The 17,009-nt window shown below is 32.9% G+C and overlaps 1 protein-coding gene across 2 annotated transcripts in view; it reads right to left on the reverse strand.

Annotated features, from left to right (window-relative positions):
* Positions 1–17,009, reverse strand: part of MYOM2 (myomesin 2) — a 152,830-nt gene that overhangs the window by 54,757 nt on the left and 81,064 nt on the right. For both annotated transcript variants that reach the window (XM_074209536.1, XM_074209537.1), the window contains 4 exons: positions 16,092–16,266; positions 11,418–11,539; positions 8,278–8,465; positions 7,199–7,325 (listed from right to left, as the gene is read on the reverse strand). In XM_074209536.1, coding sequence (XP_074065637.1) covers positions 7,199–7,325; positions 8,278–8,465; positions 11,418–11,539; positions 16,092–16,266 — 612 coding nt within the window. The remainder of the gene's footprint in view (positions 1–7,198; positions 7,326–8,277; positions 8,466–11,417; positions 11,540–16,091; positions 16,267–17,009) is intronic.

The following is a 17,009-nucleotide window of genomic DNA, read 5'->3' on the forward strand; positions in this document are numbered from 1 at the left end:
GGGGATAGGGGGAAGGGGGGGAATGTGAATGATGGAGGAGAGGGTGGACCCTGGTGGAGAGTGGTCAGATATAGCACATTTTCTTTTTTACTTTTTTTTAGTTGTTTTATTTTTTTGGCAAGACAATGGGGTTAAGTGGCTTGCCCAAGGCCACACAGCTAGGTAATTATTATGTGTCTGAGGCCAGATTTGAATGCAGGTATTCCTGACTCCAGGGCTGGTGCTCTATCTACTGTGCCACCTAGCTGTCCCTCTTTTCTACTTCTTGCAAGGGGCTGGGATTGGATGACCTGTCTAGGGCCACAGGTCCAGGTGGTTGCTGGGCCTTAGGGGTAGTATGTGGGCTCAGGGCCTCTTGGCCCCAGGGCCAGTGATCAGTCTTCCGCGCCACTCAGCTATCCTACAGTACATTTAAGAAGAGGGACACAGTGAAAGGAGAGAGAAAATATAGTGTATGGTAGTGGGGAAGTATGAATGGAGGGAGTTATGATTAGCAATGTCAACAGTGAAAAATTATGGAAGTAGCTTCTGTGATGGACTTAGCCTAAAGAATGTGATCCACCCACAACAGAGTTGGTGGTGTTGGAACACAGACAAGCACATTTATTATTATCATCATCATCATCATCATCATCATTATTATTTTTGCGGGTTGCGGGGATTGGATAGCTTGCCCGAGGGCCACACAGCTGGGTGATTGTTGGGTATCTGGGGCCAGATTTGGGCTCCAGTACTCCTGACTCCAGGGCTCTGTCCACTGTGCCACCTAGCTCCCCCACTATTATTTTTTAATTTTAATTTTAGTTTTTTCCTCTTTACTTTATTGCTCATGAGGATCTATATTTTTGGGGGGGAGGGAGTATTATATTTACTCTTAAACAAGAATATTTTAGTAATGTATAAAAAACCATTTGTACAAAATAAAATAAATATAATTTAAAAAAAGAAATATTCTCATTTTATCTTCATAACAAGTTTAGTACTGGGGTATAAAAGGAGTATTATTTCCCCCTTTATAGGAGAGAAAGCTGAAACAAATAAAGGTTAAATAACTTGCCCAAGTTCATTCAGCTAGCAAGATCCTAAGGTTACATTTGAACTCAGCGTTTTCTAACTCCAAATCCAACACTCTATCTACTACACCATCCAGATCCCTATCATATGTAATGCATATATTAAACCTAATGCATATTATTAATGTTACTATTCCTTCCATTGGTACAAATTGCAACCTTATAATATGTGATTTTTTTGTGCATAATTTTTCTATGCATCTCCAAAGAGAAAACACTCAAAATTCTGGAATTGTTCTTCTGTTATTTTAGTCATGTCTGATTCCACATGACCTCATTAGGATTTTTTTGGCAGAGATACTGGAGTGATTTCCCATTTCCTCCTCCAATTCATTTTACTGAAGAAACTGAAGCAAAAAGGATTAAATGACTTACCTAGATCAAATTTAAACTTAGATTTTACTGCTCCAGGCCCAGTACTCTATCCCCTTTACCACCTAACTGTCCAAAATTTTCCAGTCTTCCAGTCATTTTACTTTTTGCAGCACCAGCACAGCATTTTGTCTCTTTATCTGATATTCCTTGCTTTCACTATGTACTTATCTAACTTTACATTTCCCCTAACCATGTCACTCAATTATTGAACCCAGTATTCTTTGGATCAGTAATAATTTTGATTCTTCAGCTTATGGACTTCCAATATTTTCAGCTGCAAGTTTTAACTTGGAGAACAACTGTTTTAAAAAGATGGGACTCTGCCTCAGGGCACATGCTAGAAATATATATTATAAACTTTTCCAAATGTAATCTAGTCTGCTTTCTTCCTTTTATGCAATTCTGGGGACAACTAATTGTCCAGACAGATAGATAGATAGATAGATAGATAGATAGATAGATAGATAGACAAACAGATAGAGATAGAGACAGAGACAGAGACAGAAACAGAGACAGAGACAGAGATAGAGATAGAGATAGAGATAGAGATAGAGATGATAGAGATAGAGATAGAGATAGAGATAGATAGAGATAGAGATAGAGATAGATAGAGATAGATATAGATATGGATATATTTACAAAATGGATTGAACACATTCAACTACATGCTATTATCTGAATGAAAGATACTTTTCATACATTTTGTTTTTTGTTTTCCTGCATGGATTTCTGAGGCTAATTCCCTTCAGTGCCCATGAGAAATCCTATAATATCCTTCAACTTTAAGAAAAAAACAATATCTTCAAAGAAGAACATCTGGAGGACTTCATCACCTTTAGAGAATATTGTTTCTATCTGGATATTGTTCAAGTCATCCTCCATTACATGGATATATTTATCACTTTTGTTGTTGGTGTTCTGTCATTTCACTAGTATCCACCTCTTTTTGTGACCACCCCATTTGAGATTTCCTTGGCAAAAATGCTGGAATTAATTGTCATTTCATTCTCTAACTCTTTTTATAGGTGAGGAAAACAAGGCAAACGGGATTAAGAGACTTGTCCAGAATCATATAGCTTGTTTTGAACTCAGAGAGGCGAGTCTTTGTGATTTCAGGCATGGCACTCTATCCACTCTGCCACCTTGTTGCATTCAAATAAACCTTTATTGTGTATGTATCTCCATTTTAAGTCTCATTTAAAATTCTTTGTCTTTGATCATTAAATATTTTTCTCTGTGGTTACATTTATCAGAAAGTTTTATGCAATCTTAATATATGAATGAAAGGCATCTTTAAGGGGAGATCCTTTAATACTATGTTTTGCTCTAATGATAATTTTTTTTTATTTTTTCAGAAAATAAATGCAAAATCTTATTCTATACTCACCTTGAAATTTTCATTTTGTGGTCGTATTGTGGTTTTTGAATAAAAATTTCTGCTTCTCTTATTTTGATTGAAATAAAGATCTGAGAAATATGAAATTATATATATATATATATATGTACGTATTAATTGTTCTCTTTTGAATTTTTAGATAGTAATCCAGCATAAGATTTTTGCATCCCTTTTTGCATCATCTCTTCCCTTAGATAGTGAAAAAATTGTTCAATTCCTTAAAGAATGTGTCACTTCCAGCAAAGATTTCCTCAGGGTGTGTTTGATCTAGACAGACACTCTTCTTATTCTAGGATTAGAACCTGGGTGATAGAAAATGATGCTACCCTGAACAGTAATAAGGAAATAGGAGTTCAACATTGGATGCATTGAGTTTGAGATGTCTACAGTATATCTAGTTTAATGTCCAATAGGCAGTTAGAGATATGAGACTGCAGTTTGGGAAAGAGGTTAGATCTTAACAAAGTAGATCTGAGAATCATTAGCAGAGATGATAATTGAAACCAAGGGAGCTAATGAGATCACCAAGCAAAATAGTAAAGAGGAAGAAGAAAATAGGGCCCAAGAGAAGGGTTGTTCAAATACCCTTGATTAACTCCATCAACACTATACTGTTCCGGTTTTCCTGCAACCTCTCATGCATTTATAATTTTATTCTTTTGATATCTCTGGCAAAAGAATGTCAACTTTTAGTGTTTTAGATCACTTTTCATATAATTGTTAAAATTTATATTTCTTCTTTTAAAAATTATTCAGATCATTTGACCATTTATTTATCTTTTGGGAAATGGTTTTTCATCATGCAAATTTTAATCAGCTTTTTCAATGTCTTAGATATAAACTATATATAAGAGAAAATTAATGCAAAGATTTTCTTACCCAATTATATCTTTTTCTTCTAATATTTATTATATTAGATTTGTTTATTGAAATATATCTTTTATATAATCAAAATTAGACATTTTATCTTATGTGATCCTCTCTATCTCTTGCTTAGTCATGAACTTTTCACACATACACACAAATAACTGAGAATCAGACAGCTAATATTTAAAACCTCATTGCTAATATGTACTAGCTTTATAACAGGGTAAATCCTTTCACCAGTCTAGGCCTTACTTTACTCAAATGAAAAATAAGTAATTTGAACTGAGATTCTAAATCCTACTATCTTGCTTGTTTTTCTATTTATTGTCATTTTATAATTATTTATTTTCATTATTATTGTAAATATTTATTTATATTTATTTTAAAAATTATATTTAGTTCATATATCTCTTTGGAACTTATCTGGTTATGTAGTATACAATATCTTACCCTGGTTTCTGCCAGACTAGTCCCCAGTTTTCCTAAATTTTAGGTCTCTTTCATTTTTTCAAATACAGGCCATATTTATAATAGACTTTTCATCATTTCTCTTCATGTCTACTCTTTCACTGAAAATATCAAGTATCAAATTATAACATTAACTGAATTTACAAAACATTTTAGAGTTTTCAAATCACTTTGCATAGATCATCTCATTTCAGTATAATAACACTACTATGATCTAAGTATTTCGGTATTGCTTTTCTTATTTTATAGTCAAAGAAGTTGAGTACAATAAGGTATGTAAATTGCCTAGAGTCCATTAATAAATGTCAAAAGCAGAATGTGAGCCAAACAGGTCTTCCTGATTCCAAATCCATCACTCTATTCAAAACATTTCTCTCAAAGTATATGTAACTTGATTTGACAGATTTTATCAGTTTCTTCATAGGTTTCCTCTCCTTAATAATTCTTTGCAACACATATTGGCACATAAGTTGCAATGATATTTTTGCTTCTAAGTGCTAAAGCACTTACAAATGATATTTCTTGTTGCCTTTGAGCAATTTAGCCGGTTTTCTCTATCACTTTTTGATTCTCTTCAGGGAGAATCTCTGCACCATTTAGCTCTGATTTTCTTTTGTTCACTGCTTTTGCTAATCATGATTTTATCAATATTTTTGTTCCTCCAACAGTATTCCTATTAATTGAATTAAAATTTCAAATTTATATATATACTATTGTAAGGTTTATAGACATTCACAAAACTTTGGAATGCTTAGTACCTTCTGTTACATTTTAATTTTTTTCAAATAATTATTAATGTGTTTTGCTTATACATTATAAAATTTAATGTACCATCCCCTTCCATACAAGGTTTTTTGTAACTATGTAAAACAATAAGTAAAACAATACAATGACTTTATCTGAAAGTATATGTAACATTCCAAATATTTAGCATCACACACGCACAGTTCTCTATATTTTTTAATTAACCAAAATCTGCTTTTCTTCCTCACCTACCACAGTGGAAAAAAGAAAAGAAAATTCACAAGTGTGAATAGTCAAGCAATCAAATTCCCCAAGTAGTCCTACACATAGTTATTCCTCATTAACCATCCTACAACTGTCCCTTCTCTGTCATGAACATCATGTTTCATCACCAGTCCTCTGGAATCAGTCACTTGGTTAATTCTTATAGCTTTAAAAGCTGTCTTTTTTTTTTACAATATTCTTGTTATTTTATGAGTTGCTCTCCTGGTTTTGTTTACTTCATTCTCCGTTAATTTATAAAAGTCCACAAAACTCTTCATTTTTATAATATTGTTAAGTATAAATTGTTCTGCTGATTGTATTTGCTTCACTCCAAATTATTTCATATATCTAGCCATTTCTTTTTTGCAATAATTTATTTCTTCATATCTTTTTTACAGCAAAATAATGCTCTTAAATATTCACATATCACATTAACCTTCATTCTATTACCATGCCCTTCAGAAGTTTCTAGAGGCCACAGAATGCTAGCAGTTATTTTGTAATTTTTGTTTAGTTTCTATATCCCAACTCAATATCCATATTATAGTTCTGGAGAACTCAGCCATTGCCATGTGACAGGGAATCATCAGAATAGGACTTTGTATACATATACAAACATAATGGTCAGCACCCAGATCTTTAGTTAATACTGGTCAGAGTTAAAGACCAGCATATTTACCCTACTTTAATCTATTCACAACACCATTGGATTCTTCCATTCAAATGTCTAATCATATCATCAACTAATTGTAGTTATTACTAATAATTTTAAACTAGCATATTTTCTCAGTTGCAAAAGTAATAAAGGAAAATTTTAAGTAATTTTAACAATTTACATTTATGTTGATTTAAGGTTTACAAAGTCCTCTTCTTATAACTCTGTGAAAGAGGTAGTACAAGATAAACTTACATATAAAGAAGCTGAGGCCAATAGTGGTTAAGATAATTGTCTAAAGTCTTTTAGTCAGTATTAGAAATGGGATAGAACACTTGCCTTTATCCTCCCCGATTTTAAAATTCATATAGTATTGAATAAAACTCATTAACTCTTCTAATATATAATGCATTTCATAAAGAGTTTTCCCTAAGTCCCCCTTCTATAACTAATCATGGAATAAAAGTGATGCAGGTTCAATTAAGTTATGCCAGTAGAGTACAATTTCTGACAGATCTAATATGATAAAAATTGATTGAGCTCAGTAGTGAATTGCAACAAATTCATTACCAGCAAGGGGAGGGAGGGGAGAAATTATTGGCCACAGAAACTCAGGGAGTCCATTCACTTAAGCATTAGTGGATCAATAACCACACTCATGAAACCACGTATTTTGAAAGAGAAAATATATTGTAACACACACACACACACACACACACACACACACAAACACACACAAATAACTGATAATCAGACAGATAATATTTAAAATCTCATTGCTAATATGTACTAGTTTTATAAAAGGATAAATCCTTTCACCAGTCTGGGCCTTACTTTACTCAAATGAAAAATAAGTAATTTGAACTGAGTCTCTAAATCCTACTATCTAAATCCTGACTCTGTCGTTTACTAAATTATGACCTTGGAAAAGTCACATAGTGTCAATTTTTTCACTCAGAAAAGAGGGGGAGGGGCAGTGGATAGTGGATAGAGCAGTGGATAGAGCACCAGTCCTGTAGTCAAGGGGACCTGAGTTCAACTCCAGCCTCAGACAATAATTGCCTAGCTGTGTGGCCTTGGGTAAGCCACTTAACCCTGTTTGCCTTGTAAAAACCTAAAAAAAAAGAGGGAGGAATGAACTTTTAAGGTCCCTTCCATCAATAAACATATCTATCATTGGGTTTTAGTTATATTTTGATACTGAAAAAATTTCTGTGAAAAATAAGCTTATAAGATACATAAGTATCAAGAAGCACTATCAAATCCTTAACAAACTACTTATTTTTATCTGGACTTCATAGACTATGAAGACAATATCAATACTCAGAAATCCCACAAGTGACAAAAACCTCTTACCAGGCTCTGCCATTGTCCAAGCCTCACACTTAAAGTGCTCACTGGGATCAGATGACTGTCCTATGCCAGCCAGATTGGTGGCAGCAATTTTGAATTCATAAAATGCTTGCTCTGTCAAGTTCTCCACCTATTTTGAGAAAAAAAAAACAAAAAGTAATATGGGATTTAGATGGTATAACAATTCAGTACATAACAGAATACTTATAATTCATTTACCACATGCTATAAATAATTGCAAGGCTTACTGGTGAGGTTGCTGACAATTTAGGGAAAGTTTTGATGCAAATACAAAATAATAAAACCCTTTCTGCCTACAAATGTCAAAGAGGAAAGCGATGAGAATAAGAAGACCAGGATTGTAGTCCTAAATGCATCACAAACTAACAAAATGACTTGGGTCAAGTCACCTTCAGGATTTAGAGATTGAGATCTTAAAGAGAATATGAAGACTTGCTCAAAGTCAAACAAGTAATAAGGAACAGAGCCAGAATTCATATATAATTTCTTATTCCCAGTCAAAGGCCTTTTCCCTTTCCATTGAATCCACATTTTTCAGTTCTATCCTTTCAGTTCTATAGTCCATGTCTCCTAAAGTCTATGATTCAAATCATCAGATTCATGTACTATCCATAAGAATACTCAGGATGGGCTATTATACAAAAAGAAGGTAAAATATTTTGATCCCAAATGGGTCGTTTGTAGACACTAATTATAACAGGGATCTGAGTCAGTATAGTATAGAAAAAAAGAACAGTGGATTACAGCAGAAAAGGTGCTTTTTATCACTGACTCTAGCACCAATTTGAAGTATGGTTTTGATTTAGCATCTTTGAGATTCATTTTCTTCGTCAGGAAAAATGAGAGAATTAGACAAGATGATTTTTTTACAATACTAAAATATTTCCATTTGATTCCATGATCCCACAAATTTTGAGGAGAGGAAGAGATCTAATTGTAGTCATGTATCACAGCAATTTCACTCAATTTTGGAACATCTGAAATTAAATGTCTGTCAAAAACAAAAAAGGCAAAAATGTTTTTCAGACTGATAGAATAGACAAAATTAAAGTGATACAAACTGTAAAGATTCTTTCTTTGACTGGAGAAGAATTGACTTCATGCCAGTTATGATGATGGGCCTCCCGTTTGTCTAAATAATAACCAATGATTGGTGATCCTCCACTGAATTTTGGCACCTTCCAACCAAGAGTCATTGACTGGCCATCACAATTGAGAAGTGTTATTCCATAAGGATGTGATGGAGCAGCTAGAAGAATAAATATATAAAAAATTATGAATAGCAAATACAAATAAGTTTACCTTTTTTTCAATTCATTCTTTACAGCAATCTAATGAGGTTAGTAGGATTCAATTATCATTATCCCTGCTTTATAGAGGAGACTAAGGAAGCTAGAGTGATTGACCAAGGTCACACAGCTCATAATAGAGTGAAAACTTGAACTTCTGACCACAAGATAAATCCTCAATCTACTTTAATATACTGTCCACCTCTTTGTAAATTATGTGCAAATTTAATGCTCATTGTTTTAAATAATGAATTCCAGGTTGTCAAATAATGAATTCCAGGATATCAAGGAAATAATTATCCCATTGATGTTTTGCCCTGAACCAACACTATAATCACTAAGACAGCAGAGATTTACTATGCTTTATGCATATACCTGATTCATCCACAGTAATTCTAAACTCTATTTCTCCTTTGCAATTTCCCTAGTAGAATATAATTTCCTTGAGGACAAGTGTACTTTCTAAATTTTGGACCCAATAAAGTTTTGTACCAGTTTCTAGGTAAATGCCTCAAGAATTAGGTAAATTGCTAATAGCTTTTTAGTTGAATGGAATTGCTGTTTAGTTCTCAGCTAGAAGTTGCCTTCTTCACTCTTTTCCTTCTCCACCCTTATTTGAGCCCTAAGAAGCATTCTAAAAATGGATTAGTAGATTGCTATATTCTTTTACAATTGAATCAATAGTATATACTCTGAATCCTCAGAAGCTGCAGAGGATCTTCTCATGCTAAACAGTAAGAATGGACCATTCTGATCTCCCAGCATTCTGAATGTAATATGCCCTCTAGGTCAGATCTTTTTCCCCCAAGAGAAAAAGATAAGTCTAATATCCAATGTAACTTGCCCCCAGATTGTATTCTTCTTCATCTTATCTCCCCTCATGCACATAAAAATTATATTTTGATGAGGGGAGATAAGATGAAGAAGAATACAACCTGGGGGCAAGTTACATTGGATATTAGACTATCTTCACCACTTGTCAACTGACAGAGCTGTCAATCAGCAACATTCTAGACACCTTGGCAAACCAGCCAATTAAATCAATTTTTAACTGGACCAATTGCTGATTGCCATTTTTGCCAGTGAATTTATTAATATAAAATTCTAGCAGATGGTTCAATCATGGTTTTTCCTAGACTTTCTTTTTTTGTTCTATCTTATGCAAGTGTGGATCATTTCTCTTCTTTAGCTCTTCTTTAGAAAGTCACCAAGAGGGAGAATTAGCAAAACTCAATCTCTGTTCATTTCAATTACCAAATACTCACACATCATTCATTGCATTTTAGAATTTAGAACAATGGGGAATCTTAAAGGTTATATCCTCATGAAAATAGTAAAACAATAAAGACAAAAATCAAGCCCAAACTCTCTGATGCAAATCCATGTTCCATAATACTATATCACATAGAATTATCACAGTATTAAAGTACTTCAAGATTATTATAGAAGTCTGAATCAACAGATCTCTTTCAGTGTGAATGTTACGCAGAGAGAGAGAATTAAGATCTACTGGCATAAAGAATCACAAATAATGATGTTTATGTTTCTTACCACATATGGCTTCCTATTATGGCTTCTTCATCCTGTGGAGTCTTCTGAATAATTTACGTATTAGTTTGTACCCACCTTTAATCGAGCCTCCATTTACAGATAAGCACTATTTAACCAGCAGGTAAAATGAAAATGAAAAAAAAAATTGGTCCCTAACAAACATATTCTGTATCTTTGAGGAACATTCTAGAGCCTTTTTCCTCCTCCTATTAAATTGAATAAATGGAATTGAAGTTATTTTCATTATATAATAAATTGTCAGAAAATTGGTAGTGATTTACTAGACATCACTTAAAGTGGTGATTGGGAATGTTTTAATATTCCTTATGCCATATAGGAACCAGAAAGGAGGATCAATATAGTTTTATGTTGACAGATATTAATAGTTCAAAATTCTTTAACAATGTCATTAAGGACATAGAATTAAGAATAAATCATACCCTTCCCAACCTGTTTCTAAACTTACTGGGGAAATTTAGAACATAGAAATATTCTTTCCTAGAATTTAATTCACTTCCATCAATAATTAATGAGTGCTACAGGTGAAAAAGATAATGATAAAATAGATCTTGCTTTCAAGGAAATTGCAATTTAATAGAGAGAGTAACAATTACACAAATAGGTATAAAGTTGGCAGGAGAGAGCAAAATACCAAAGAGAGAGGCAGGCAAATTGCTAAGAAATTCAAATTCTTGCAAAATTTTCTAAAATATTATTGCCAAAGTATAAATAAACTTTGATTTTCTTATTTGGTCCTGAATAATAAGAGATAACTAAAATCATAGTTATGAATTCATTGGGTACAAAGTACTCTGGTCTTTCACTAATCTCTGAAATTAATCTGTTTGACTAGCTACATTGATCAAACTACCTGGATAATTGGCAAACTTCTCCTGCTATGTAGACATAGTCACATAATAAAAGCTCAATTACATGAACATTATAAACTCACTAGAGTGACAGATTGGAGTCCCTTGATTTGAGAATGACTCAGAAAGTTACTGAAGCAGTACAATTCTCGAATACATCTGGGAAGACAAGTACATTAAAGCTTCTACTATAGCTTTTACTATCTGTATAAGCATTCTGAAACAAATGTGACCTCTAATCATTTTTTCCTCGATTTTTAATTTATATTTTATTAGCACATTATCATTTCTTCCTCACACACTGGCATTTCTAGGACAAGTGGCCAATTGATGAGACATTTCAACAGGAATGTATGTTCTCTGTACAACAATTTACATCCTCTTTTTTCCTCTGGTAATATTCCAAATGGTATCATAAATGTTTATTCATGCAGAAATTAAAACTTATTGAAGAACTGAAAATTGGAGCCAAAGAGTGCATGAATTACTTACTGAGGGCAGCCTGGACTTTTATTACATCAGACTCTTGGGAGTTTTCACTAGTTCCAACAGCATTAACAGCTTTAACACGGAAGATGTATTGCTCTCCAGTAGTTAAACCGTGAACAACAAACCTGATAAAAACACATGAATCAGGGTTTTGTTTTCAATGTTTTGCATCTATTTTTTCCTATTCTATGCAGAAATCATTCCCAATGCTTCTTAAAATTATTTATTTGGACTGAATTAAAGTCCACTTTTTGAGTGCTTTATAAATAGTGAACTGTATATCTAATTTCTTTTTCCCATGGCAATTATTTTACATCTACGAAAGTCAATATGCCAGGATCAAAATAGAAGACAAAAGCACTCAGTTCTACAATATTCTAATACAAATCAGCTTCTCTCTAAAAATGATGTTACTACACATTTAATATGGACCAGTATTTAGGATAATCACTCCCTCTCTCCTCTGAGTGACCTTTGGAAAATTCTGGAAAAGTAAAAGTGGTAGTCACTTTCAATGTGACTCCCCTTCCTACAATTTCTGGATTTCTTTCACTCTGAAGGCACTGAATAAAAAGAATTCTGAGAGGTAACCCAAAATCATCATTACCCTAGTCAAGCTACCAAACAAAAGAAGGTAATATTTTGAAATTAAATTGTATGAATAGCAAAAAGGTAGTTAAGTTGTTGTTGTTTTAATTTATTTGATTTGAATATGTTTGTAGTGACAGATAGATGATAAATAGATGACAGATACATAAAGATATTTATTCCATGATTGTCTGCCTTGAACTATATAAGCTCTTAGAAAATAGATGGCATATCCAATGAGATATTTATTGTAAATTACTTTGGGTGAAGGTATGAGGGTAGTGATAAGAATAATACTTTTATTACTACATGAAGCAGTGTCATTATTGTATTAATATGAATAGAATAACAATATTTACCCAGGGATGTAATTACATGGGTAATAGAATACAAAATGGGCAACTCTATAATTAGAAGAATACACAGAATATAAATATGCTTAATAATTTCTATTTAGGAATTACTACTGTATTTTAGGATGTTTTGTTATTCTGAATGCTTGTTTTCATTTGCATAAGGAGTTTCTCATGTGGAAATGCTCTCAACCAAGATAGCTTATCTGTCACTTATAGCTTTAAACAATTCCTTGGGGCAGTTATTAAACAAAAATAAATTATGTTTAAGACTGTCACAGTGAATAAATGTGTTGACAAATATACCCCAGAGATCTACTTTCTCCTTTAAATATGTCACCAGATAAAAATTGAACCCCTCGTGTTTTTGTCCAAAATATCTAACTTGAATGTTACATTTAGATTCTATTGTCACATTCTTAAAAAGATGAAAAAAAAAGTTAAATTGAGTTACCATGACATGAATATGAAGAGGAAACTCTAACATAATGTTTTAAAACCATGTATAAGGAAAATTTTACTATATTTCAATATCTGAAACTCAAAAAGCAAAGGAAAAACTGGAAAGTTGTTTGGCAGAAATAAGGATGAAATCATCATTAATATCATAAATCAAAATAATTTTCAATTTTATATATAATCTGCAAATCAAATACTTTATCATTTCCTAAAAATTAATAAAATTGTGAAGCAAAAAATTTTTATTAAACACCACTCAAGAAGGTCTAATAATATAGGAAACAAATACAATTATATAAGGATAAAACCCATTCTCTACAGATAACTGGTCAAAGGATATAAATAGCTTTTAGAATAAGAGCAACTCAAAGATTAACTCATTAAAATTGAATTAAACTATTGATGATATTGCAGTATTTTCTAACTCTTCTGAATTTTAATTTATTTATTGAAAAAAAACTAAAGGTGACTAACTGTATATAATTTGTGACTCAGTAATTCCAACTCTGAAAATACAGTGTAAGAGGATCAAAAAGGAAAAAAAGTTCAATATATAACAAAATATCCATAATCCATAATTGACTTAAATTATAAATATGAGCACATATATATTAAAATGAATAAATTATAAAGGTAAACATATATGTCTATATAAATATAAAAATTTGCCACACATTTATAAAAGTAAATGTAATGGAAAATTATATAATAAGAAATGTTAAGTATAAAGAACTCAGAGAAACATAAGATTATATAAACTTATGTAAAGTGATAAAAGTAAAATGAATAAGTCAATATAAATGAAAGCTCCATAAAAAGAGAATAATAAAAAGATTAATAATTTTTTAAAAATAAATAATGGTCAAAGAGGACTATGTCATATATGATGGCATGCCTTACACATCATGTTTATTGCAGTAAGAGAGAGAGAGAGAGAGAGAGAGTGCAAAGACAACCTCCTCACTCCCTTTTCCAGAACCATTACAATCCATGGCCTCATTTGATAAGACTTCTGATGATGTCTGGATGCTGTGGGAATCCTTGACCATATGGATATGATTTCCCTCCTACATTAGCGAGGTACCATGGCACTCCAGCAACAGCTGGACTTATCACCAGTATGGTGATTTTTGATGACATTTTTGTGACATCTGGGCATAGCTAACCTAATCATCAGCAGGTACATTCACAATTTTTGACAATACAGCATCATTAATCCATTTCAAGATGATCTAATCATCAGTAGGGTGACTGGTTTGTTCTACACAACTCTGCAAACTACCACTTAACTTGCTTCCCAGAATTTTGGATTCCGGAAACTACCGGATAAATCTAAGGGATAACATCTCTGGACTGCTAGTCTGCATCATTTATGGTTGGAACTATGATGGTATCTGATTGTCTTCCAAACTCCAACTTTCTTTCTTAAATAATGAAAACATTCTGGGTAAATGCTTTTACTCTGGTCATTCTTCTACTGGTCCAAGAATTTCATCTCTAATGACATAATACACATGCCACCAGCCATCCCTCTTAATCTTAACCCCAGTTTTGAAAACCAACAAAATAAAACCTGGATCCTATTCCATTATTCCTAGCTGGGGTATCTAAGTGACTTGAGCCTACTTTGAACACTGTTTTTTTCAAAGTAAACACTTAGGCCCTGCAGGTCACTTAGCTAAGAGCACAGCGGAGGCACCAAGAGGTAGAGGATGGGATATGTATTGGCTCACCTCGCAGTGGACCCACCAGCTCCATCCCAAGATAGAACCATTAACTTTTAAACTACAGTAACTTTCATATAATCTATAAGAACTGGAATAACCATGTTGGGCTATTGGGCTGCTGGGATCAGATTTGTTGGGACTGATGAGTCCTCCTGAAAGAATTTAAAGTGTACTCATTCCAATTGGAGGAATGAGTCCTACATTGCTATTTTTCACTCTGGTCTATCTTGCACTAGTTATTTTTCTGCTCTACCTCCAAGAGTCAGGAGTGGATAATTTGAACTCTTGCTGCTTTCCTTGGATGTCATAGCCATTTCTCAAGTTCTCTCTCTAGAATTGAACCGTTTCCCCATCATTTGTGGCCACTATGATAGGCACAGCAAGTACCATCAGTAGTTGATCCATTAATGGTCCACCAAACACCCTATAGGTAATTCGTATATCTTGGAATAAATAACTTCTAACTCCAAGTCTATTACTCTTTCCAATTGACTATACTGTCTCTCCTAGCAAAGATGCAACTTCCTCAATGTAAGGAAAAGATGCAATAGTCATTGCTTCTTAAGGTGACTGCCTCTACCATAGAGGGTTATGTACTATAACTTAGGATACGAGAATTAGATTAATTGGGTACTGTGAACATAGTCTCTGTAATGACAGTACTATATGTTAAAACTTTCCTTCTTCAAAGAGGAGCAGGACAACGGAGTTATACAATAACCAACCAATTAGAATGTTGCTGAGGCTCAGAGCTTCCTGACATACCAATGATCCTATGCAAGTGAACTCCAGTCAAATTTGGAGATTCCTGTAGCTTCCTGAAACCATAGAATCAGCCTCGATCAGCTTAACAGCAAGCTTGAGCAGAAGCTACAGACTCAAAACTTTACTGAGAAATTTCTAAACAACCTGCTGCCTGATTTATTGTGACTACAGATGACCTCTCCTTTAACCCTCATTCCCTGTCCAAAAGTCTCTAGATATAGTATCTCCCCCTTTTCCCACTCTACCTTTGAACAGTTGAGAACTCTTATTTCCTTACCTACTCCCTTATAGGATCTTCTCTTTCCTACGAGTGTTTTTCTCAGACAATAAATGCTTTTAATTTGTGAAAAACTGTTTCATTTCAGGTTCCTTTGAGGCCTTAGGAGTCTTTTGTTAACAGTACTAGCAAGGAAAATGTGAAATCGGTAAGGAAATATTAAATTCTATAGCTTCCTTTATATTTTAGTCACTATTTTAAAGACATGTATTTAAAGAAAAATTTTTCATCTTGATTATGGCTTCTTGAAAAAAATTAATGTTTTGATATTTTCTGTCACAAATGACCAAACACAATCCTTTTAATCACCCTTTCAATAAAAATATAATCCAAACAAACCAAATTTACATAGCAGGCTTTGAAAGTAGGAATTAATTGGTTTATAAATGAGTAAGCAGAGTTCTTTAAAATAAAACTGTCGTTTTACTTCATGAAAATATAAAGAGCAATTCATTGCAATAGTAATTTCAGTCACACAAGAAACTAAACATTTTGCATCATTAGTTACCTGTTATAATCAATGGGTTTGTGATTACAGGGTTCCCATTTGTTTGTCCCCGCTACACAGCAGTCTACATAGTAGCCTATTAGGTCTTCTTCATGTTTGGGTTTTTCCCACTGAACAACAACAGATGTTTTTGTGTTCCTTGAAGCAAGTACACGACCAGGAGAAGAAGGAGCAACTACATTGATAAGATTTTAAAAGTCTTATATCAGGAACATATAATAAATACAGGCAATATATCTAGGATTTGCAGTTATTGTTTACCTTATGTGACAATTACAATAGTAATGATTTAGAAGAGAAAGTTCAAACCTTTCTCCACAAGAAGATTGGATATAAATATTGTGATTCATATCTTTGGAATTTGATGAAGGATAGGATATGTGTATGTGTATGTGTCAAGAAAGGTTAAAGATTAAGGTCTTTTGGTTACTTAAATACTATAGTCCCAGATACTTCATTTGTTTAAAATTAATTATCAATTTCTAATGGATTTAAAGATACTTGAATTATCTAAATAGTTTACTTATCTTAAGTAGAATTGAATTTGCAAATGATACAAAGGTGGAAGAGATAGAAAATACAAAATGATACTGAAAGGATAGAACATTAGATTGAACCTAATGTGATTACATCAAATATGAATTAAAGTTGGATTCAAAAATATCAACTTTACAAATCATAGATGTGAGAAATGTGATAATAATGCAACTCATCTGAAAAAAAAGACTTGGGAATTTGAGAAAGCTTCAGTCAATATAGAAGAGCAATATGATACATCAACCAAAGGTGCTAAGGGCATCTTAATCTACATTTAGAAAAGAATCAAATCTCTTGGAGTGGGAGTGTCAATTCTTAAAAAGTTGAATATAATTCCAAAAAGTTGGAATATATCCAAAGCAAACTAGATGAAGAAGGTTT

This window comes from Macrotis lagotis, chromosome 1 (assembly GCF_037893015.1).
Source record: "Macrotis lagotis isolate mMagLag1 chromosome 1, bilby.v1.9.chrom.fasta, whole genome shotgun sequence".
Lineage (NCBI taxonomy): Eukaryota > Metazoa > Chordata > Mammalia > Peramelemorphia > Peramelidae > Macrotis > Macrotis lagotis.